The sequence below is a fragment of the Procambarus clarkii genome, chromosome 41 (genome assembly GCF_040958095.1).
Source record: "Procambarus clarkii isolate CNS0578487 chromosome 41, FALCON_Pclarkii_2.0, whole genome shotgun sequence".
NCBI lineage: Eukaryota > Metazoa > Arthropoda > Malacostraca > Decapoda > Cambaridae > Procambarus > Procambarus clarkii.
In genome coordinates, this window is record NC_091190.1 from 24,048,467 (window position 1) to 24,071,672 (window position 23,206).

General features: G+C 44.3%; 1 protein-coding gene across 1 annotated transcript; it reads right to left on the minus strand.

Annotated features, from left to right (window-relative positions):
* Positions 1-5,875: 5,875 nt before the first annotated feature.
* LOC123761114 (P-selectin glycoprotein ligand 1-like) lies at positions 5,876-6,913 on the minus strand. Its single transcript, XM_045747059.2, has 2 exons — positions 6,863-6,913; positions 5,876-6,205 (listed from the first exon to the last, which is right to left on the minus strand). The coding sequence occupies exons 1-2, from the start codon at positions 6,911-6,913 to the stop codon at positions 5,876-5,878; spliced, it is 381 nt and encodes a 126-aa protein (XP_045603015.2).
* Positions 6,914-23,206: the final 16,293 nt, after the last annotated feature.

The following is a 23,206-nucleotide window of genomic DNA, read 5'->3' on the forward strand; positions in this document are numbered from 1 at the left end:
TATGGGTCAGTAGGAGCTGCCTCGTATGGGTCAGTAGGAGCTGCCTCGTATGGGTCAGTAGGAGCTGCCTCGTATGGGCCAGTAGGGGCTGCCTCGTATGGGCCAATAGGAGCTGCCTCGTATGGGCCAATAGGAGCTGCCTCGTATGGGCCAATAGGAGCTGCCTCGTATGGGCCAATAGGAGCTGCCTCGTATGGGCCAATAGGAGCTGCCTCGTATGGGCCAATACCTGCTTGCTTGACCTGCTTGATGGGGTTCTGGGAGTTCTTCTACTCCCCAAGCCCGGCCCGAGGCCAGGCTTGACTTGTGAGTTTGGTCCACCAGGCTGTTGCTTGGAGCGGCCCGCAGGCCCACATACCCACCACAGCCCAGCTGATCCGGCACTTCTTGAAGAAAACTATCTAGTTTCCTCTTGAAGATGTCCACGGTTGTTGCGGCAATATTTCTTATACTCGCTGGGAGGACATTGAACAACCGCGGACCTCTGATGTTTATACAGTGTTCTCTGATTGTGCCTATAGCTTACCCTGTCCCATCATATGACCTATCATCATGGTCCAATTGGTAGTGTGTGCAACTGGGGAGTACAGAGTTCGATCCCATCAAATAGCTGCTCAGTAATCCTCCAAGATCTTTCATAAATAATTCAAAAAATGGAACAATTGAGTACAAACCGCAATTCGTATGGTTTAATGATTTGTAATACAGCATTGTAACCCTATTTAAAATATTCGTACAATAGAGATCGAAGGAAAACCAATAAATTTGGTGAAAGTTTTTAGAAAAATAATCATTAAGGTGTGAGACATTTGGCCACCTCTTGCAAAATATTTATGCTGAGCAGTTCTAAATGTCATGTTTTTACAGTTTCTCCAATATTTTAACGGTGCACAATATGAAGATAATATAGGAATAATTCAGCCCATCCTCCTGTTTTGGTGGTACGTATAGTAACGATGGGGACCATAGTATACATACCCACGAACAACAAAGTTAGAAAGTTGAAATCTGGACTTGGAAAAACCGGAAAACTATTTTTTACCTGTGTTACTTTGACAAACTAAACTAACCTAATCTTCCTCGCTCTAATACACGATATCTGAGGCCTAACATAGTACATATGTGTGCTATATTAGTTTGTTCTTCAGCTTCATTTATATTAAAAGAATTCCTTACTAGTCAGTATATTACTATCTAATAGCTAAGTACGTACGAATTCGTGAGTATTGACGACCGTCACAATAGGTACTGTCTCAACAGAAGGATGAGGTTGAAATAATTGATATTTTAACCAGTTAAGATGAATGTGCTGCCAATGGTCCACAAAATGCCACAGGTTTTCCTTAAATAGCTTGATTAAACCAAGTCTTTTGTTCCTCAATCGCTAAAATCTGCCAATGGCAGCACGTAACCTTGAAGAGGAACTTCGCTAATCTTGAAGGAACAATGTCCTCGGCGCTATGCCCCTCGTTAATGACCACTCATTTTCAACAGCCTCCCTCCCATTAGATACATGATCTTGCTGCAATGGGATTCCTTCCTCCATCTGAGGCAGTTAGTGCCACACTTTAAGCCAAGTTGAAAGAGGCAAGAGCCAGTAGTATTACGTACTAAAGTAGGTCAACAGTGGGGAATACCTGATGAGTGTGATAATATCAGTGGTTTTCCCTTTAAGTTCATTTGACTGTTCACCACACACGTGGCCACACATTTATACAATGCCAACCAGCATATATATAGTTTCTTATGTCCTACATGGTCAGTGTTAGATGTATGTTACACAACATATATAGTGGGTTACTTAACACTCAACCACAGGTGATGGAGTGTCTTTACAATAGTACTCTGCATACATATATTCTCGTGTGTGGTAGTGAGTGGGACTAGTGCATGGACCCAGTTCGAAACCTGTAATAATTAACTAGATGTCAATGTAAAGAAAGTCAACCCTATCACAATGGAGCCTGGCCTCAGGCCGTACTCTGGGAGTAGAAGAACACCCAGCACCTTCCTCCAGATATGCTCCAGGTAACTATTTATGTTAAGACTTTAGTCAAGGGAAAATAATAAGTAAGGAACTAGTGTACTAAATCCTTAATCGGCTCCAATTGTTTTCTGCGATTACCTCTTGTCCTCAATTTGCCAAATGCCAATTTTTGTTGGTACTCAAGTTTTGTTAAGTATTATATGGCATGTACTCCACGATGTAGGACTCTTATTTAGCCCAGTCGTTTAGGGGTTAATACACCATTATTGTATGGGACTCACCAGTGTTGCAAGGGACTCACCAGTGTTGCAAGGGACGCACCAGTGTTGCAAGGGACGCACCAATGTTGCAAGGGACGCACCAGTGTTGCAAGGGACGCACCAGTGTTGCAAGGGACGCACCAGTGTTGCAAGGGACGCACCAGTGTTGCAAGGGACGCACCAGTGTTGCACGGGGCGCACCAGTGTTGCAAGGGACGCTCCAGTGTCGCAAGGGACGCACCAGTGTCGCAAGGGACGCACCAGTCTTGCAAGGGACGCACCAGTAGGAGCTACCCAACACTTTACGATTGCTTGAGGCCCAGCCAATAAGGCTTCACTAAGCATGCACAGTTTTGATCGGTTATGTAAAGTTTCTTTGACTTTACAAAAGTTTTGGAATTGCTTTTGAGAATTTTGTAGAAGTTTAGTTTCGTGTAATTAAGCTTCCGTATTTCCCTTGTGTTCAACTTCGTTCAAAGCTCGCAGGACTGGTTAGAGACCGGGCCGGGGGGATATTGATCCTCGAAACCCTCAACGAGTACCTGTCACAAGTGGAGGTTGTTGTGGTCGTCTTCGTTGTTGTCGTCGTTGTTGTTTTCGGTCTTGTTGTTGTGGTCGTCTTCGTTCTTGTGATACTTGTTATTGTCGTTGTGGTCGTCTTGTTGTTGTTGTTCTGGTCGTGTCTCCTGTAATTGTCGTCCTTGTCGCCGATATAATCGTCTCCTCTCTTGTAATTGTCGTCCTGGTCGTCTCCCCCCCGCCTCCTGTAACCGACGTGGTCGTCGTACATGATCTCACCCGTCTCCTTGGCCTGGCCGTGACACCCCGTCCCCAAGGCACCGGAGAGAGAGAGAGAGAGAGAGAGAGAGAGAGAGAGAGAGAGATGAGCCAGCCTACGGATATCGAAAATCTTCCGGTAGAGCGCTCCGCCTCCTGACTGGTGCTTGGGGGGGGGGGGGGAATTGGGTGTTTGCCACTTCCGGGATACCATCGGAAGAGTTTACTTGGTTGACTGTGGTTTTCCCAGTGGTGGTAGGTGGATCATTTGCGGGTTTTTGGATTGTATTTGTTACTTTGTGTGTGTACACCTGGAGGGAAGGTGTATATATGTATGCCTGGAGGGATGGAACTTTCACCGATGACAACAAAGAAATTGGCGAGTTACTGAGGAAGCAGTACGACTCTGTTTTCAGCGAGCCACTAAACACACTGAAGATTGATAACCCATATAAATTTTACATGGATATGATACCAACATCAAATCATATATCAGACGTCACCCTATCCCTACTGGATTTTGAAGAAGCCATAAACAGTATGCCTATGCACTCTGCACCAGGCCCTGATACTTGGAACTCCATATTCATCAAGAACTGTAAAAAACCACTATCACAGGCCCTTCACATTCTTTGGAGACAAAGCCTAGACACTGGCATACTCCCTGACATACTAAAAACAGCAGAGATAGCACCACTTCATAAAGGAGAAAATAAAGCAGAGGCAAAAAATTACAGACCGACAGCACTAACATCGCACATCATAACAAAATTTTGAGAGTACTGAGAAGTAAGATCACAAAATACATGGAATCACAGCAACTCCATAACCCCGGACAACATGGTTTCAGAACAGGGCGCTCTTGCCTGTCGCAGTTGCTGGACCACTATGACATGGCATTAGATGCTATGGAAGACAAACAAAACGCTGATGTAATTTACACAGATTTCGCAAAAGACTTTGACAAATGTGACCATGGTGTTATTGCACATAAAATGCGTTCAAAAGGAATTACCGGAAAAATAGGCAGATGGATCTACAATTTCCTGACTGACAGAACCCAATGTGTAATAGTCAACAAAATAAAATCCCGTCCGTCACCCGTGAAGAGCTCAGCCCCCCAGGGTACTGTGCTTGCTCCAGTACTTTTTCTCATCTTCATATCGGACATAGACCAGAACACAACCTATAGCACTGTATCATCCTCTGCAGATGACACTACGATTTTCATGAGAGTAGATAACATAGAGGACACGGCAAACCTCCAATCAGATGTAGATCAGGTCTTTCTATGGGCTACAGAAAATAATATGGTGTTCAACGAGGATAAGTTTCAGCTCATGCGCTACGGAAAAAATTAAAATATAAAAACAGAAACCACGTACAAAACTCAGTCAAATCATAACAGAACGAAAAGGCAATGTAAAGGATCTGGGTGTACTCATGTCGGAAGACCTTACCTTTAAAGAACACAATAAAGTAGCCGTCACAACTGCAAGAAAAATGACAGGATAGATAACAAGAACCTTTCACACTAGAGATGCTATACCGATGATGATACTCTTCAAGACGATAGTGCTCTCTAGAGTGGAGTACTGCTGCACAATGACAGCCCCTTTCAAAGCTGGAGAAATTGCTGACCTGGAGAGCGTGCAGAGATCCTTTACTGCTAAAATCCACTCAGTAAAACATCTAAACTACTGGGACCGACTAAAAAAATTAAATCTGTATTCCCTTGAGAGCAGGCGGGAGAGATACATAATAATCTGTACGTGGAAAATATTGGAGGGGCTGGTTCCAAACCTGCACACAGAAATAACACCACATGGATGGCCTTTAATGGCCTTATTTGTGTTAATTGACTGCTAGGCTATTTAATGTTAAGCAGTAGTGTTTACCATGGATCAATTCTACCGTTGTACAACATTTATACCAGGTGGTAGGTGCTTTTATATGTATTATTGAGGTGGGTACCTGAGGATGTTAAGTGATTGTGCTATGTATGATATTGATTCCTCAACCTCATTTGTTAATGATTGTGACTCCACCATCGTGTGTTGGTATTATCAGCATAATAGCCGCTAGTGTCCCACTGCGCCAGGATAGAGCTTGGTGTCAGCTAGTGCTGAATGTGTGCAGTTTTGAGGCCAGTTGATGATCATGCACAGCTTTAAGAAACTGGATAGAGTAATAGAATGTGAGTTATAGAGATTAGTTTTCTTATGGTGTTGTGGTGACTTATGTTATATGCCCCAGTAAACTGGAATATTTTTTGCTAGCCTTTGAATCCCCTTATTATTATTATTATTATTATCTTTATTATTTAACGAAGTAATTATTACTTCATTACTTCGTAAAGAATGAATTATTACTTCGTAATGAATTAATTATTACTTTATTACTTCGTAATGAAGTAAGGGCGAAGAGGGAGAACGGCCTATTGACATAGCTCGAGTGCATGGGGGGAGTTGTGTAAAACCCTGGTTTGTGTCTCGGAGAGGCTGCAGGATCCAAATAAGTTCAGTAGAACTTCTGGTTTGAACTCTTTTGACCATGTCGTAGCTCAGTCGATTAAGACAGTGTCTGGGATGTTCTCGGACGTAGGTTCGAATCCTCGTCACGGCCCTTGTGGATTTGTTTCTCAAAAGTCAAGCGTGGCCTCGGGCCGGGCTTGGGGGATAGAACTACCCCAAGAACCCCATCAAGCAGCCATCACCACCAGTCAGTCACCACCAGCACCACCACAGTCAACCACCACCACCACCACCGTCAGCCACCACCACCACCATCGTCAGCCACCACACTTTTAACCAACATTTCCCCCACAGTTGAGCGTGATTAGTAATGCCAGTCACCTCACCACATTAACATATCTGATGTAATTAGAGTTTAGTGCTTCACGTGAGCGCTCGTCGCTGCTCTGTGCTTCACACGGCTGCTCGTCACTGCTCTGTGCTTCACACGGCTGCTCGTCACTGCTCTCTGCTTCACACGGCTGCTCGTCACTGCTCTCTGCTTCACACGGCTGCTCGTCACTGCTCTCTGCTTCACACGGCTGCTCGTCACTGCTCTCTGCTTCACACGGCTGCTCGTCACTGCTCTGTGCTTCACGTGATCGCCCTTCATTGTGCTTCACGTGCCAGCTCGTCGCTGCTCTGTGCGAGCTTCCTCGAGTTCCTCTCTGTTCTCTCGATCACAAATGATTTCATCCACATAAATTTTTTACACGTGGAAAGCTATCGAATATTCATTAATCGATTGTTTTCGCTATTGTGCTCATCTATTATAAAATATTGTTATCTTTCAGTGTTACTGCTGTTATCTTTCAGTATTATTGTCGTTATCTTTCAGTATAATTACTGTTATCTTTCAGCATTACTGCTGCTATCTTTCAGTATTATTATTCTCACCTAGTTGTGCTTGCGGGGGTTAAGCTGTGGCTCTTTGGTCCCGTCTCTCAACTGTCAATCAACTGGTGTACAGGTTCCTGAGCCTACTGGGCTCCATCATATCTACATCTGAAACTGTGTATGGAGTCAGCCTCCACCACATCACTGCCTAATGCATTCCATTTACTAACTACTCAGACACTGAAAAAGTTCTTTATAACTTCTCTGTGGCTCATTTGGGACTCAGCTTCCATTTGTGTCCCCTTGTGCGTGTACCACCCGTGTTAAATAATCCATCCTTGTCTACCCTGTCAATTCCCCTGAGAATCTTGTATGTTGTGATCATATCTCCCATAGCTCTTCTGTCTTCCAGCGACGTGAGGTGCAGTTCCCTCAACCTTTCCTCGTAACTCATGCCTCTTAGTTCTGGGACTAGCTTAGTGGCATACCTCTGAACTTTTTCCAGTTTCGTCTTGTGCTTGACAACGTACGGGCTCCATGCTGGGGCCGCATACTCCAGGCTTTATGGATATGTCGGCCCCTTTTCTCTACGTGACACTCCGTAAAGAATGCAACTGTTTGGCCTACCCAGAAACGTTCGAATCCAAGCTACCCAAGCACATCCCATGGGGAGCCGGTCGGCCGAGCGGACAGCACGCTGGACTTGTGATCCTGTGGTCCTGGGTTCGATCCAAGGCGCTGGCGAGAAACAATGGGCAGAGTTTCTTTCTCCCTTATGCCTATGTTACCTAGCAGTAAAATAGGTACCTGGGTGTTAGTCAGCTGTCACGGGCTGCTTCCTGGGGATGGAGGCCTGGTCGAGGACCGGGCCGCGGAGACACTAAAAAGCCCCGAAATCATCTCAAGATAACCTCAAGATAACCCATCTTACATTTCATGGCCGAGAAACAGAGAACGTCCGTATCACGGTGGACGAATTTGTACTAATACGTCGCATTTTTTAACGGATTGCTCGATACCATAACAAAAGTATGAGGTATCAAGTGATGGGACCTGTGACATCCCATGCCAATGATGGGAGTAATCTCGTTAGTGGGATCGAGGACGGTAATACAATTGTTATGTGGGCGACGCGACGTAATTTTGTAATGTTAACGCTAAAATACTTTTATTCCTGCGCGGGATAATTGGTAAACAAGTTGGACTAGAATTTGCATATTTAACTGCTGGTCAATTGACAGTGCTTAAATGCAGGAGTTGGCAGTGAATGACAAAATTAATTTATGGTGTGTATTGTTATATAGTTGCTGGGGAGGGGGGGGGAGAGACTGATGATATACTGTGATGAATGTTGGTGGTGATACACTGTGATGAATGTTGGTGGTGATACACTGTGATGAATGTTGGTGGTGATACACTGTGATGAATGTTGGTGGTGATACACTGTGATTGTAACACCGTAAAGGTGTTTTGTTTAGTTGTGTATTTAATACATATATAGTACATGAGTCAAGCCAGACAAGGATTTGAGAGGCGCCAGTCTGTTGGCCTGAAAGTCACACCTCTACAGTGTTAATGACCACCAAGTGACCAAGGTCAGGTCGTGTGAAAGTGACCTTGTTTCCACTAAGCACATAATTGCAGGCTGCTAGCTGGTGGGTCCTTCAAACATGCCGCAAGTTTAAGGAGTGGCTGGGTAGAGGGCCTGAGGCTATCTACTTGTGGGCGGAGTTAGCTAGTTGGTCCCCAAATAAATACTCGGGGAGCTGTAGATTCAGGAGGATAGATAGACAGAAAGAGACAGCAGACAGCAGAACAACCAGCAGAGCAGAACCGAGAGGCTGTCAGCCGGACGGGGCGGGACAGTCTCTGTCAACTACAATCCCCCCCCCCCCTTTCTATCCAGCTATAGGCAGACACTTGGTGAGTTGAACATGAAAGGTGACGTAGTCGTGTTTACTAGTGTTGTGTGACTATCAGGGGGCAGACGGATGCTGTGTGACTATCAGGGGGCAGACGGATGCAGTGGTCTCGAATTCTGGTGTAGTGACTCACTTGGTACATTAATAAATAATGAACCTTCAGTTCGATTGCTTGAATTCTGATATTTATCATGCTAAATAAATAATTGATTCACTTACTTTTAATTTGATTTTAATTGTGTTCCCGAGTTCTTGGAATTTCTTTTATATGGCAAACTCGAGTTAGTAACTAAAAGAATCTTGCCTGGAACATGATTCCAGTTAAATCATGCTAATAATGACTTGTTGATACATCTTAGAGAATTTTGTGATACCGACAAGTTCCATTACCTTGTCTTGTATATAATGGTCTTGAATGGATGGTGGTAGTCTACCTTCTACTTCTACTATCTACTTTTCTACTTCTACCTATCTAACATTGTACCACTACTTCCTATTCATCTCCGTACCCTCTCTCCCTTTCACCTGACCACACTCCTCCCTCCTAGTCCCCCCCTCCTCCCTCACCCCAAATCCTCAGTAATTACTTCATTATTCATCTCTTTCCTTTCGTTTCTCTGATTCGTTCGTGGCAGGACCTGTTTTAGAGTTCTCTGGGGTCGCGGGTTGCTGATCACGTTACAATGCCTTGTGGTCGTGACACCTAGGTAATCAAATACCTGGGTCTTTGATTACCTAGGTGGACTAGAGAGGCTGCAGTAGGGACTCTGGGGGGAACTTTAGACTAGCTGACAGGGGTGGAATAATGGACAAAAGACAGCTATTTCCTCCACCCCGCGTTACATGATGAATGTTGGTGATGATACTGTGTGGTGAATGTTGGTGATGATACACTGTGGTGAATGTTGGTGATGATACACTGTGATGAATGTTGGTGGTGATACACTGTGGTGAATGTTGGTGGTGATACAGTGTGATGAATGTTGGTGATGATACTGTGTGATGAATGTTGGTGATGATACTGTGTGGTGAATGTTGGTGATGATACACTGTGGTGAATGTTGGTGGTGATACACTGTGGTGAATGTTGGTGGTGATACAGTGTGATGAATGTTGGTGATGATACACTGTGGTGAATGTTGGTGGTGATACAGTGTGATGAATGTTGGTGATGCACTGTGATGAATGTTGGTGATGATACACTGTGATGAATGTTGGTGGTGATACACTGTGATGAATGTTGGTGGTGATACACTGTGATGAATGTTGGTGGTGATACACTGTGATGAATGTTGGTGATGATACACTGTGGTGAATGTTGGTGGTGATACACTGTGATGAATGTTGGTGGTGATACAGTGTGATGAATGTTGGTGGTGATACACTGTGGTGAATGTTGGTGATGATACACTGTGATGAATGTTGATGATACACTGTGATGAATGTTGGTGGTGATACACTGTGATGAATGTTGGTGATGATACACTGTGATGAATGTTGGTGATGATACACTGTGATGAATGTTGGTGGTGATACACTGTGATGAATGTTGGTGATGATACACTGTGATGAATGTTGATGATACACTGTGATGAATGTTGGTGGTGATACACTGTGGTGAATGTTGGTGGTGATATACTGTGATGAATGTTGGTGGTGATACACTGTGATGAATGTTGGTGATGATACACTGTGGTGAATGTTGGTGATGATACACTGTGATGAATGTTGATGATACACTGTGATGAATGTTGGTGGTGATACACTGTGATGAATGTTGGTGATGATACACTGTGATGAATGTTGGTGGTGATACACTGTGATGAATGTTGGTGGTGATACACTGTGATGAATGTTGGTGGTGATACACTGTGATGAATGTTGGTGATGATACACTGTGGTGAATGTTGGTGGTGATACACTGTGATGAATGTTGATGATACACTGTGATGAATGTTGGTGGTGATACACTGTGATGAATGTTGGTGATGATACACTGTGATGAATGTTGGTGATGATACACTGTGGTGAATGTTGGTGGTGATACACTGTGATGAATGTTGGTGGTGATACACTGTGGTGAATGTTGGTGATGATACACTGTGGTGAATGTTGGTGGTGATACACTGTGATGAATGTTGGTGGTGATACAGTGTGATGAATGTTGGTGGTGATACACTGTGGTGAATGTTGGTGGTGATACACTGGTGAATGTTGGTGGTGATACACTGTGATGAATGTTGGTGATGATACACTGTGGTGAATGTTGGTGATGATACACTGTGATGAATGTTGATGATACACTGTGATGAATGTTGGTGGTGATACACTGTGATGAATGTTGGTGATGATACACTGTGATGAATGTTGGTGATGATACACTGTGGTGAATGTTGGTGGTGATACACTGTGGTGAATGTTGGTGATGATACACTGTGGTGAATGTTGGTGGTGATACACTGTGGTGAATGTTGGTGGTGATACACTGTGGTGAATGTTGGTGATGATACACTGTGGTGAATGTTGGTGATGATACACTGTGGTGAATGTTGGTGGTGATACACTGTGATGAATGTTGGTGGTGATACAGTGTGATGAATGTTGGTGGTGATACACTGTGGTGAATGTTGGTGGTGATACACTGGTGAATGTTGGTGGTGATACACTGTGATGAATGTTGGTGGTGATACAGTGTGATGAATGTTGGTGGTGATACAGTGTGATGAATGTTGGTGGTGATACACTGTGATGAATGTTGGTGGTGATACACTGTGATGAATGTTGGTGGTGATACACTGTGATGAATGTTGGTGATGATACACTGTGATGAATGTTGGTGGTGATACACTGTGATGAATGTTGGTGATGATACAGTGTGATGAATGTTGATGATACACTGTGATGAATGTTGGTGGTGATACACTGTGATGAATGTTGGTGGTGATACACTGTGATGAATGTTGGTGGTGATACAGTGTGATGAATGTTGGTGGGGATACAGTGTGATGAATGTTGGTGGGGATACAGTGTGATGAATGTTGGTGGTGATACACTGTGATGAATGTTGGTGATGATACACTGTGATGAATGTTGGTGGTGATACACTGTGATGAATGTTGGTGATGATACACTGTGATGAATGTTGGTGGTGATACACTGTGATGAATGTTGGAGATGATACACTGTGATGAATGTTGGTGATGATACACTGTGATGAATGTTGGTGGTGATACACTGTGATGAATGTTGGTGATGATACACTGTGATGAATGTTGGTGATGATACACTGTGATGAATGTTGGTGGTGATATACTGTGATGAATGTTGGTGGTGATACACTGTGATGAATGTTGGTGGTGATACACTGTGATGAATGTTGGTGATGATACACTGTGATGAATGTTGGTGGTGATACACTGTGATGAATGTTGGTGATGATACACTGTGATGAATGTTGGTGGTGATACACTGTGATGAATGTTGGTGGTGATACACTGTGATGAATGTTGGTGGTGATACACTGTGATGAATGTTGGTGGTGATACTGTGATGAATGTTGGTGGTGATACACTGTGATGAATGTTGGTGGTGATACACTGTGATGAATGTTGGTGGTGATACTGTGATGAATGTTGGTGGTGATACACTGTGATGAATATTGATGATTCTCTTTGATGAGTGTTATGATGTGATTGTTGTTAGTAATGATTCAGTATGATTGTTAGTGATGCAGTGTGATATTGCAAGAACTAAGATCATTAACAAACATTTCTTAGTCCTTAAATGGGGTGGTGGCAGCAGGGGTGAGTGTTGGAGAACACGAGGTAATAGTGGAGGTAGTGTTCCCCCGGGCGGGGTGAGTGTTGGAGAACACGAGGTAATAGTGGAGGTAGTGTTCCCCCGGGCGGGGTGAGTGTTGGAGAACACGGGGTAATAGTGGAGGTAGTGTTCCCCCGGGCGGGGTGAGTGGCTCGCCCCCTTAAGTCTTAGCCCGCCCCGTGCTAACTCTGAGTTAGGTCTGGCAATGTGTACTAATGGTCATCCTGTATTCTCTAGACCACTGCTGTGTTTTGCAATTGTTTCGCCACTGGGTGAAGAGGGGAGGGAGGGGGAAAAGAGGGAAGAGAGAGAGAGAGCAGTCCCCGTGGCGCACCGGAAAGCACTCACCCGGCGCTTCGGGAGCGCTTTGGCCTTGTTTCGTATCCTAGCCGGGAATAATTGACTTGACGCCAGTCCTTATCTGTAGCCTCTGTTCACCCAACAGTAAAATGGGTACCTGGTTGTTAAACGATTTGGAGGGTCGTATTCCGGGGAAAATTAGGATTAAGGACCTGCCCGAAATGCTGTGCGTGCTGGTGGCTGTACAGGAGTGTAATCATTTTTGTATATAATTTTTTTACGTGGTGCGAGGGTGGAAAGGAGGGTGGAGGGGGAGAAAAGAGATTGGAAAGGAGGGACGAAAAAAATACTAGCCCAATCTTTTCACGAAAACGAGGGAAAAACACTAATTAGCAGGGCACTTGGCATTATATATATATATATATATATATATATATATATATATATATATATATATATATATATATATATATATATATATATATATATATTATTGTAACATTTGGTCACCCAACTTACATACTGAAAGTCCCCGTGAAATTAAGCTATGCTATGACCGCCATCTTTAAAAAATGGCGGTCGAAATCCCATTTTTCACCCATGTCTCAACCCAGTAGTGATTGCCTTAACACACGTTACATTGTTTGTTCTTAGCCAGAAATTAAATTTTTTACTGTTAACAAATGCCAACATCATGAATGAGAACCTTTATCTCCTGGAACATCATAAATGAGAGCCTAGATAATTATTTTTATATTTACAAAAAAATATTAATATACAAGTTTGTATGAAGTATCTTTTTATATAAAAAGTTTTAAATATCAACCTTAAAGAAATTACTTCCCAGTGAATAACAAAACATTACCCACAGACCCAGTGAATAACACAAACATTACCCACAGACAGTGAATAACACAAACATTACCCACAGACACAGTGAATAACACAAACATTACCCACAGTCACAGTGAATAACAAAAACATTACCCACAGACAGTGACTAACAAAAACATTACCCACAGACACAGTGACTAACAAAAACATTACCCACAGACAGTGAATAACAAAAACATTACCCACAGACCCAGTGAATAACACAAACATTACCCACAGACCCAGTGAATAACAAAAACATTACCCCACAGACACAGTGAATAACACAAACATTACCCACAGTCACAGTGAATAACAAAAACATTACCCACAGACCCAGTGAATAACAAAAACATTACCCCACAGACACAGTGAATAACAAAAACATTACCCACAGACCCAGTGAATAACACAAACATTACCCACAGTCACAGTGAATAACAAAAACATTACCCACAGACCCAGTGAATAACAAAAACATTACCCACAGACACAGTGAATAACAAAAACATTACCCACAGACCCAGTGAATAACACAAACATTACCCACAGACAGTGAATAACAAAAACATTACCCACAGACACAGTGAATAACAAAAACATTACCCACAGACCCAGTGAATAACAAAAACATTACCCACAGACACAGTGAATAACAAAAACATTACCCACAGACCCAGTGACTAACAAAAACATTACCCACAGACACAGTGACTAACAAAAACATTACCCACAGACACAGTGACTAACAAAAACATTACCCACAGACCCAGTGACTAACAAAAACATTACCCACAGACAGTGACTAACAAAAACATTACCCACAGACAGTGACTAACAAAAACATTACCCACAGACCCAGTGAATAACAAAAACATTACCCACAGACAGTGAATAACAAAAACATTACCCCACAGACAGTGACTAACAAAAACATTACCCACAGACAGTGACTAACAAAAACATTACCCACAGACCCAGTGAATAACAAAAACATTACCCACAGACAGTGAATAACAAAAACATTACCCCACAGACAGTGACTAACAAAAACATTACCCACAGACAGTGACTAACAAAAACATTACCCACAGACACAGTGACTAACAAAAACATTACCCACAGACACAGTGACTAACAAAAACATTACCCACAGACACAGTGACTAACAAAAACATTACCCACAGACACAGTGACTAACAAAAACATTACCCACAGACACAGTGACTAACAAAAACATTACCCACAGACCCAGTGAATAACACAAACATTACCCCACAGACCCAGTGAATAACAAAAACATTACCCACAGACCCAGTGAATAACTAAAACATTACCCACAGACCCAGTGACTAACACAAACATTACCCCACAGACCCAGTGAATAACACAAACATTACCCCACAGACCCAGTGAATAACACAAACATTACCCACAGACCCAGTGAATAACACAAACATTACCCACAGACCCAGTGACTAACACAAACATTACCCACAGACCCAGTGAATAACACAAACATTACCCCACAGACCCAGTGAATAACACAAACATTACCCCACAGACCCAGTGAATAACACAAACATTACCCCACAGACCCAGTGAATAACACAAACATTACCCACAGACCCAGTGAATAACACAAACATTACCCCACAGACCCAGTGAATAACACAAACATTACCCCACAGACCCAGTGAATAACACAAACATTACCCACAGACCCAGTGAATAACACAAACATTACCCCACAGACCCAGTGAATAACACAAACATTACCCACAGACCCAGTGAATAACACAAACATTACCCCACAGACCCAGTGAATAACACAAACATTACCCCACAGACCCAGTGAATAACACAAACATTACCCACAGACCCAGTGAATAACACAAACATTACCCCACAGACCCAGTGAATAACACAAACATTACCCCACAGACCCAGTGAATAACACAAACATTACCCCACAGACCCAGTGACTAACAAAAACATCACCCCACAGACCCAGTGAATAACACAAACATTACCCCACAGACCCAGTGAATAACACAAACATTACCCCACAGACCCAGTGACTAACAAAAACATCACCCCACAGACCCAGTGAATAACACAAACATTACCCCACAGACCCAGTGACTAACAAAAACATCACCCCACAGACAGTGACTAACAAAAACATTACCCCACAGACCCAGTGACTAACAAAAACATCACCCCACAGACAGTGACTAACAAAAACATCACCCCACAGACCCAGTGACTAACAAAAACATCACCCCACAGACAGTGACTAACAAAAACATCACCCCACAGACAGTGACTAACAAAAACATCACCCCACAGACAGTGACTAACAAAAACATCACCCCACAGACCCTAGACAAATAAGTTATCTTCGTCATGAGGCAGCCGTTCAGGGTCTTCCTCATATCTCATGCATGGTGGTTATGAGGGAAATATTTTTGTTTCAAAATTTGTTGATAACATGAGATAGTTTCCGAAGTAAATGTGAAAAAGTAGGCATTCGGCAGTCCGCCGTAGACTTTAAGTCTATTTAAAGTCTTTAAAGTTTAAGACTTTATTAAAAAAAACGGGGACTCTTTGTTTGTTAGTCGGGTGACTAAATACAATATATATATACCAAGTCCCATTATTAATAAGAGTTTTTGACAGTTTTGGGCAATAATGACTTTTAAAGCGTGCAAGGAGGGGGGGGGGCGACTTTGATATACCTGTTCATGACTCGAAAAAAGTTCGACTTCGAGGAAAACCTGACAATGGATCATCATTTAGACAATACGAGTAAACGTGATGGATTACCTGATACCTGCTTGATAGGGTTCTGGGAGTTCTTGTGAGAGTTTGGTCAACCAGGCTGTTGCTTGGAGCGGCCCGCAGGCCCACATACCCACCAGAGCCCGGTTAGTCCGGAATTTCTTTTAGAAAACAGTCTAGTTTTCTCTTGAAGATGTCCACGGTTGTTCCGGCAATATTTCTTATAGTCGCTGGGAGGACGTTGAACAACCGCGGACCCCTGATGTTTATACAGTGTTCTCTGATTGTGCCTATGGCACCTCTGCTCTTCACTGGTTCTATTCTGCATTTTCTTGCATGGGGGCCGGGGGGGGGGTGAAGGTGTGCCTGGAGTAGGTGTGGGTGTGCCGGGGGAGAGGGGGTAGGTGTGGGTGTGCCTGGGAGGGTGGTAGGTGTGCCTGGGAGGGTGGTAGGTGTGCCTGGGGGGGGTGGTAGGTGTGGGTGTGCCTGGGGGGGTAGGTATGGGTGTGGCTGGTGGGGGGTAGGTATGGGTGTGGCTGGTGGGGGGTAGGTATGGTTGTGGCTGGGGGGGGGGGGGTAGGTGTGGGTGTGCCTGGGGGGGGGTGGTAGGTGTGGGTGTGCCTGGGGGGGGGTGGTAGGTGTGGGTGTGCCTTGGGTGTAGGTATGGGTGTGGCTGGGGGGGGTAGGTGTTGGTGTGCCTGGGGGGGGGGTAGGTGTGGGTGTGGCTGGGGGGTGGGGGTAATTGTGGGTGTGGTGGAGGGGTAGGTGGGGGTGTGCCTGGTAGAGGGTAGGTGAAGGTGTGCTTGGAGTAGTAGGTGTGGGTGTGCCTGGGGAGGTAGGTGTGGGTGTGGCTGGGGGGGGGGGGGTAAGTGTTGGTGTGAGTGTGCCTGGGAGGGGTTAATAGGGGTGTGCCTGGGGGCGGGTAGGTAGGGGTGTGCCTGGGAGGGGGCTAGGACGGGTGGGGTGATAGGCGACGATGCAGCTCCGCTTAATTAACAAAGTTTGTTATCTTACTTAATCATGGGGTGAGTCCCTGCCATTAAGGTCCTGCTCTGCCAGACTGAGGCGTGTCCTTATTGCCGGTGTTCACTCTAAGCAACCCACCCAACCTCCTCTTTAGTGACTGTCTAACTGGACCATCGTATGGAAGAAAATGCAGAATAGAACCAGTGAAGAGCAGGGTCTTGTGTCCCGGACCTCCTGAGGGGGGTTGGGGCTTAGGGAGATTAAACCTCCAAAGAGCTCTGGTTACTGCACCAGACTGTTGCTCGGGTACAGGTAGACAACGTCCCCCAACCACTCTACCGGAACAGACAACCGACCTCAGCAGCCACGCTCCCGCTACCGCCGGTCGACCAACAATGAACTCTAGAGTGCTTGAAGTTTTCTAAGGAGTACACCTGTACACCTCTTGATCTTGGAGAGGGGTTCAGCGTCACATGTCTAAGGGGATCGGCTCCAACACTTTCCTCGTTGTCCTGTGCACACACACCCTACTTGAGCCGCTGTGACTCCCCACTCTCTCCTTGTTTGGAATGATCTCCTCAATCCCCCTTTTCTGAATTAGTATTCCTTACCACCCTGTCCACAGTTGTGATCCTTTCTCTCTCTCTCTCTCTCTCTCTCTCTCTCTCTCTCTCTCTCTCTCTCTCTCTCTCTCTCTCTCTCTCTCTCTCTCTCTCTCTCTCTCTCTCTGTCCCTTCTCTGCTTTCTGGGAAGCCTCACCAACACAAGGGCAAACACCTGTTAACTATTCACATTTAATAAACAAAGAACATGTACAGTACACTACATAAGAGATGAAAATAGTAACATAAGACACTCTAGGTTACCACAACCTGGTTACAATCCAATACCATATCCTGGCTTCACCAACCATCTATATTAAGTGGTTGCCCAACTCCTGGCTTGCCACTTATTACTCCCTCACCAAGTGGGTTAAATCTCGTCGTAATAACACTATACAATCAGCCCTATCATATATATATATATATATATATATATATATATATATATATATATATATATATATATATATATATATATATATATATATATATATATAACTCAGCCTATGTCTGTAACACAAGAAACATCAATGTTACACAATCAGAAGCTCTGCCTGTGGCTGAGACACTAGAAACATCTGCATAAATATTCCTCAACACATAAATGGTCAGTCTCTCACCTTCCACGGCGTCTTACACACACATGACATTGAAGCACTCTCCTAATACATTATAAGTAGTCACCATGAACCTCCGCTCTGCATCTAGAAGCTCACTACTCTGTATATCTCTAGGTTCTCCCAGTATTGTCAACGAGGGTCTTCTGCAGCCCTCCCAGACTGCTACACAATGAAGTTTTCCTCAAACACCAGTGATGCTCCACCACTTATCCCACAGAAGCATGTGAAATTTCACTTCACTGCTCCTCTTCACAGATTGAGGTTCACCTTTTACTATGGGGCTCTGCTCTTCCACCGAGTTCAGTATTCACTTCTACAACCCTGAAGTTCCATTCATTAACTTCTTCTCTGGCCTCGAAGTTCCATCAACTTCTCCTCCAAAGAAACCTGCAATTTCCATTATCATGCCAATAAAAATGTTTCCCTACTAAAACATAACTAAATGTATTCACATAAATATGTCTCCTTCACTTGACATCTCTTTTAAACTCTCACACGTCGCGAGGGGAACTACCCTCTTCAGACGATTCCATGCTCCGCCTCGCTGGCAGCCGCCGCCACCTCACTCAGTCACCCTCTGACACTCAGAGAGGATGGACGTGTCTCTGCCTCCTCCAGCTGGTTGCCTCATCTTTACTCTTATTTAAGCCTACTGCCTTAATAAAATATATCTAATATACCTATAAACACTTGCCATGATCGCTGGGCACACGATCAAATACAGGCAAATCACTAACAACTGGTTAAACAGTCTTACCACAGAATTTATCTGGTGCAGGTGCGCTCATGCCCCAGTCTTCGACATAGGCGATCCCCGTCGCCCACAAAATTGCTATAAAGCTGCTTCATCAGGCTCCTCCTATTCCTGACTCGAGCATTAAGTCCTCTTTAGGCTTCATACATAATGCCTGACTGGTTCTCTCCTCTTGACGGAGCACAAAATTAAGAGGTTCCTCCTTTACTGCCAGGAGCACAAACACAATAACCTCCTCTCACGACCTCTGCTGCTCGAGTGAGGTCAAGACATCTGCAGTGAGCCTCATACCTTGCCAACAAAATCTCTACATCTTATGTCAAGTCACTTATTAACATATTTATTCTCTGCCCATGTTTTTAAACTATTCATCAACATTAGCCAAGCATTTAATATATATCCACATGTCTATATTTCCTTTGACCTCTCAGTTGGGTCTGGTTTGGTGAATAACTCATAAGGGGTAGACTCGTTTTTCAGGCTACCTGGGGTCATAACAAGGGGTGCCATAGGCACAATCAGAGAACACTGTATAAACATCAGAGGTCCGCGGTTGTTCAACACCTTCCCAGCGATTATAAGAGATAATGCCGGAACAACCGTGGACATCTTCAAGAGGAAACTTGGTAGTTTCCTTTAAGGAGTGCCGGACCAACCGGGCTGTGGTGGGTATGTGGGCCTGCGGGCCGCTCCAAGCAACAGCCTGGTGGACCAAGCTCTCACAAGTCAAGCCTGGCCTCGGGCCGGGCTTGGGGAGTAGAACGCACAGAAGCCCATCAACCAGGTATCATATATATATTGACGTAAATGGACAGTTAGATAGTAGAATTTGGAGAAAAAGTATAGTCTGGAGAAAATAAAGCTAAAAAACTTAAATATTTCTTGGCCTATATAGGACAGATATGTACTATAGTAACCCTCAGATAGTAAGTATTAGGCCTAGGATGGTTAGGTTAGGTTTAATATGCTCTTTTTCTCTCTCTCCCCCCCCCCCCCCCCACCGCTCTCTCTCTCTCTCTCTCTCCCCCCCCCCCACCGCTCTCTCTCTCTCTCTCTCTCTCTCTCTCTCTCTCTCTCTCTCTCTCTCTCTCTCTCTCTCTCTCTCTCTCTCTCTCTCTCTCTCTCTCTCAATATAACTGATACAAACAGGGGCGCAGCAGACTTTGAAAGGGAAATTGACAACAAGCCCTTGTGCTCAACCCGGGGCCCTGACTCCTGGAACTCCATATTTATGAAGATTTGTAAAGTGTATCACCAGCGCTCAGTATGTACACTGGGGAGATACAGTAGGTCTGGACACTGGGGAGATACAGTAGGTCTGGACACTGGGGAGATACAGTAGGCCTGGACACTGGGGAGATACAGTAGGCCTGGACACTGGGGAGATACAATAAGCCTGGACACTGGGGGGATACAGTAGGCCTGGACACTGGGGAGATACAGTAGGCCTGGACACTGGGGAGATACAGTAGGCCTGGACACTGGGGAGATACAGTAGGCCTGGACACTGGGGAGATACAGTAGGCCTGGACACTGGGGAGATACAGTAGGCCTGGACACTGGGGAGATACAGTAGGCCTGGACACTGGGGGAGATACATTAAGACTGGACACTGGGGAGGTACCAGCAGCAAATATAGCTCCACTACACAAGGGAGGAGGCAATGTGTTGAATAAAAACTATGGACTACCCGCACTAACATCACACATAATTAAAGTTTGTGAAAAAGTGATATAAACTGTTTTCCTCAAAATAGTGACTTATAGAGCCCAGGGCAACCTGGATTTAGAGCGGGAAGATCATGCTTTTCGTGATTATTAATCCCAAAAACCAAAGACAAAATCCTCAAAACACTGAAAGAAAAACAAAATGAAGATGTTGTATACACAGACTTTACAAAGGCATTCGATAAATGTGACCATAGAGTGATAGCCTATAAAATAAGGCCCATAAGAATAACAGGTAAAGTAGGGCGACGTATCTTCAATTTCCTGTCCAACATGACGTCAGTATTTTCTCATAGATACATCATGTTTACACCAGGATACATATAGATACATAGGAGGAGATAGATACATAGATACACCAGGAGGCCTGGTCGACGACAGGGCCGCGGGGACACTAAGCCCCGGAAGCACCTCAAGGTAACCTCAAGGTATGTTATTTTGATGTCATTTCATCCCCAGTGTTACATGTCTGCTCGCTCCATAATTACTGGACGCCTTAATACTGTAACCATTTGGCGTCCTCTCTGCTTCACTTATCTTCATTGGTGACTTCTCTCCTGTGCTAATTCCTCGCCATTGTTACTCTTTCCGCCGCCTGCTTAATGAATGGGTGCTGATGAATACAGTGAGCGCTGGCAGCTCTATGCTCTTTTACGTCGCTGGTAAAATATGCTGTAAAACTCTATACTCTGTTTGCATGTGTCCCTTAAATGGCTTGATACTCTTGCATGTGTTGCTACACTTGCAGTCTAATGATGGTGGTTCCTGTTTATAGTTAGATATTAGCAGTTAATAACTAGCTGATAATATGGGCATGCTCCTAGATGTATTTACCAGTTTTACCTGTCGATGATTTCGAGAGTTGGTCTAGGCTAGGTCTGGGCTGGTGCCAAACCTGCACAAAGAAATAACACTACATGAGACCAGGAGGCATAGCAGGATGTGCAGAATACCCCCGTTGAAGAGCAGAGGTGCAACAGGTACTCTGAGAGAGGCTGACCCCTCACAGTGTTCAAGAGAGAACTTGATAAGTACCTGCAAAGGATATCTGATCAACCAGGCTGTGACTCATACGTCAGGCTGCGAGCAGCCGCGTCCAACAGCCTGGTTGACCTGTCCAGCAACGAGGAGGCCTGGTCGACGACCGGGCCGCGGGGACGCTAAGCCCCGGAAACACCTCGAGGTAACCAAGGTAGGCCTCCCTCTCCAAGGCTCAATGGTCTGCTTGTCTCCGTAGCCCAAAGGTCCACATAGCCACCAACAGCCAAGCTGATCCGTTGACCCCAGCCAAAACAAAGCCAAACTTGTCCAATTCTCTCTCTAAAGCTTCCACTGTTGTTTACCAATACTAACGTCAGAATTTGCAACTCGCCTAATTTAAGACTTTACGTGATTGCAACTGTTTTACTGGTCAAGTACAGTCCAGAAGCAGAGTCCCTGGGGGAGGGGCAAGCAATAGCGGCGGCTCTGTTCAAAAAGAGGCCTAAGAGTAATCATTCTACATCATCGCTACCTTTTTTTTAACATTAAACAAACGTAAACTAATCTTTCCTCGCTTTGCCTAACCTGATTAGACCTATATTTATTACAATTGTCCTAACCTGACCTCTCCTTACCTGACCTGTCCTTAATTGACCTGTCCTTAATTGACCTGTCTTGAAATGACATGACTTGACCTGACCTGATCTGACCTGATCTACTCTACCCTACCCTAAGATACCCTATCCTGCCCTGTCGTAACATACCTTGTCTTAACCGAACCGAAAAATGATGGGCTGGACAAATGATGGACTATCCGTAGAAAAGCGGGATTTTTGTGAGCCGCTACTTATAATACTTTGTAATGTGTAGGTTGGGACCACAACGTGAAAAATGGGACGTGTTAGTTGAGAGAGCGGGTTGCTGGATAACACAAATACACACAATAAAATAAATAATAAAATACTATTAATTAAATAATAAAATGATTAATAATAATAATAATAATAATAATAATAATAATAATTTTTGTATAAAATACAAGACAAATCTTCGACGTTGCTACAGCGTTCGAACAACTTGTAACGCCTTCTAACAAGTAGCAACAAGTATCTAGCAAGTTGTAACACCTTTCTAACAATACGTAACATCTTTGTAAGAAGTTGTAATAAGGTACAAGCGGGTAACAACAGGGACCGTTACGTTGTGTGTTTGCTGGGGGCTGACACCTTCAAGGAACCAGTTCTCTCTCTTTAGGGTTAAATGCTGGTGCAGGTTCATTGATCCATTCAAAGTTGGATTGGGTAAATATTGCCGGAACGAAGGTGAATGTATTCAAGAAAGAATTAAGAGCAAGTTCCTAGCCGACCAGGTTGTAGTGTATGAGTAGTGTAGTGTTCTGCGGGCCGCTCCAAGCAACAGCCTTTTAGATCAAGCTACCACAAGCCAAGCCTGGTCCCAGGCCGGGCTTGGAGAGTATTGGAACC

Excerpts from the sequence above, each read along its gene's own strand:
- LOC123761114 (XM_045747059.2), bottom strand. The coding sequence starts at position 6,913 with ATGGAGCCCGTACGTTGTCAAGCACAAGACGAAACTGGAAAAAGTTCA. Across the intron at positions 6,206-6,862 it reads AAACTGGAAAAAGTTCAGAG|AGAGGAACTCGAGGAAGCTC; the intron begins GTATGCCACTAA and ends TCGAGAGAACAG.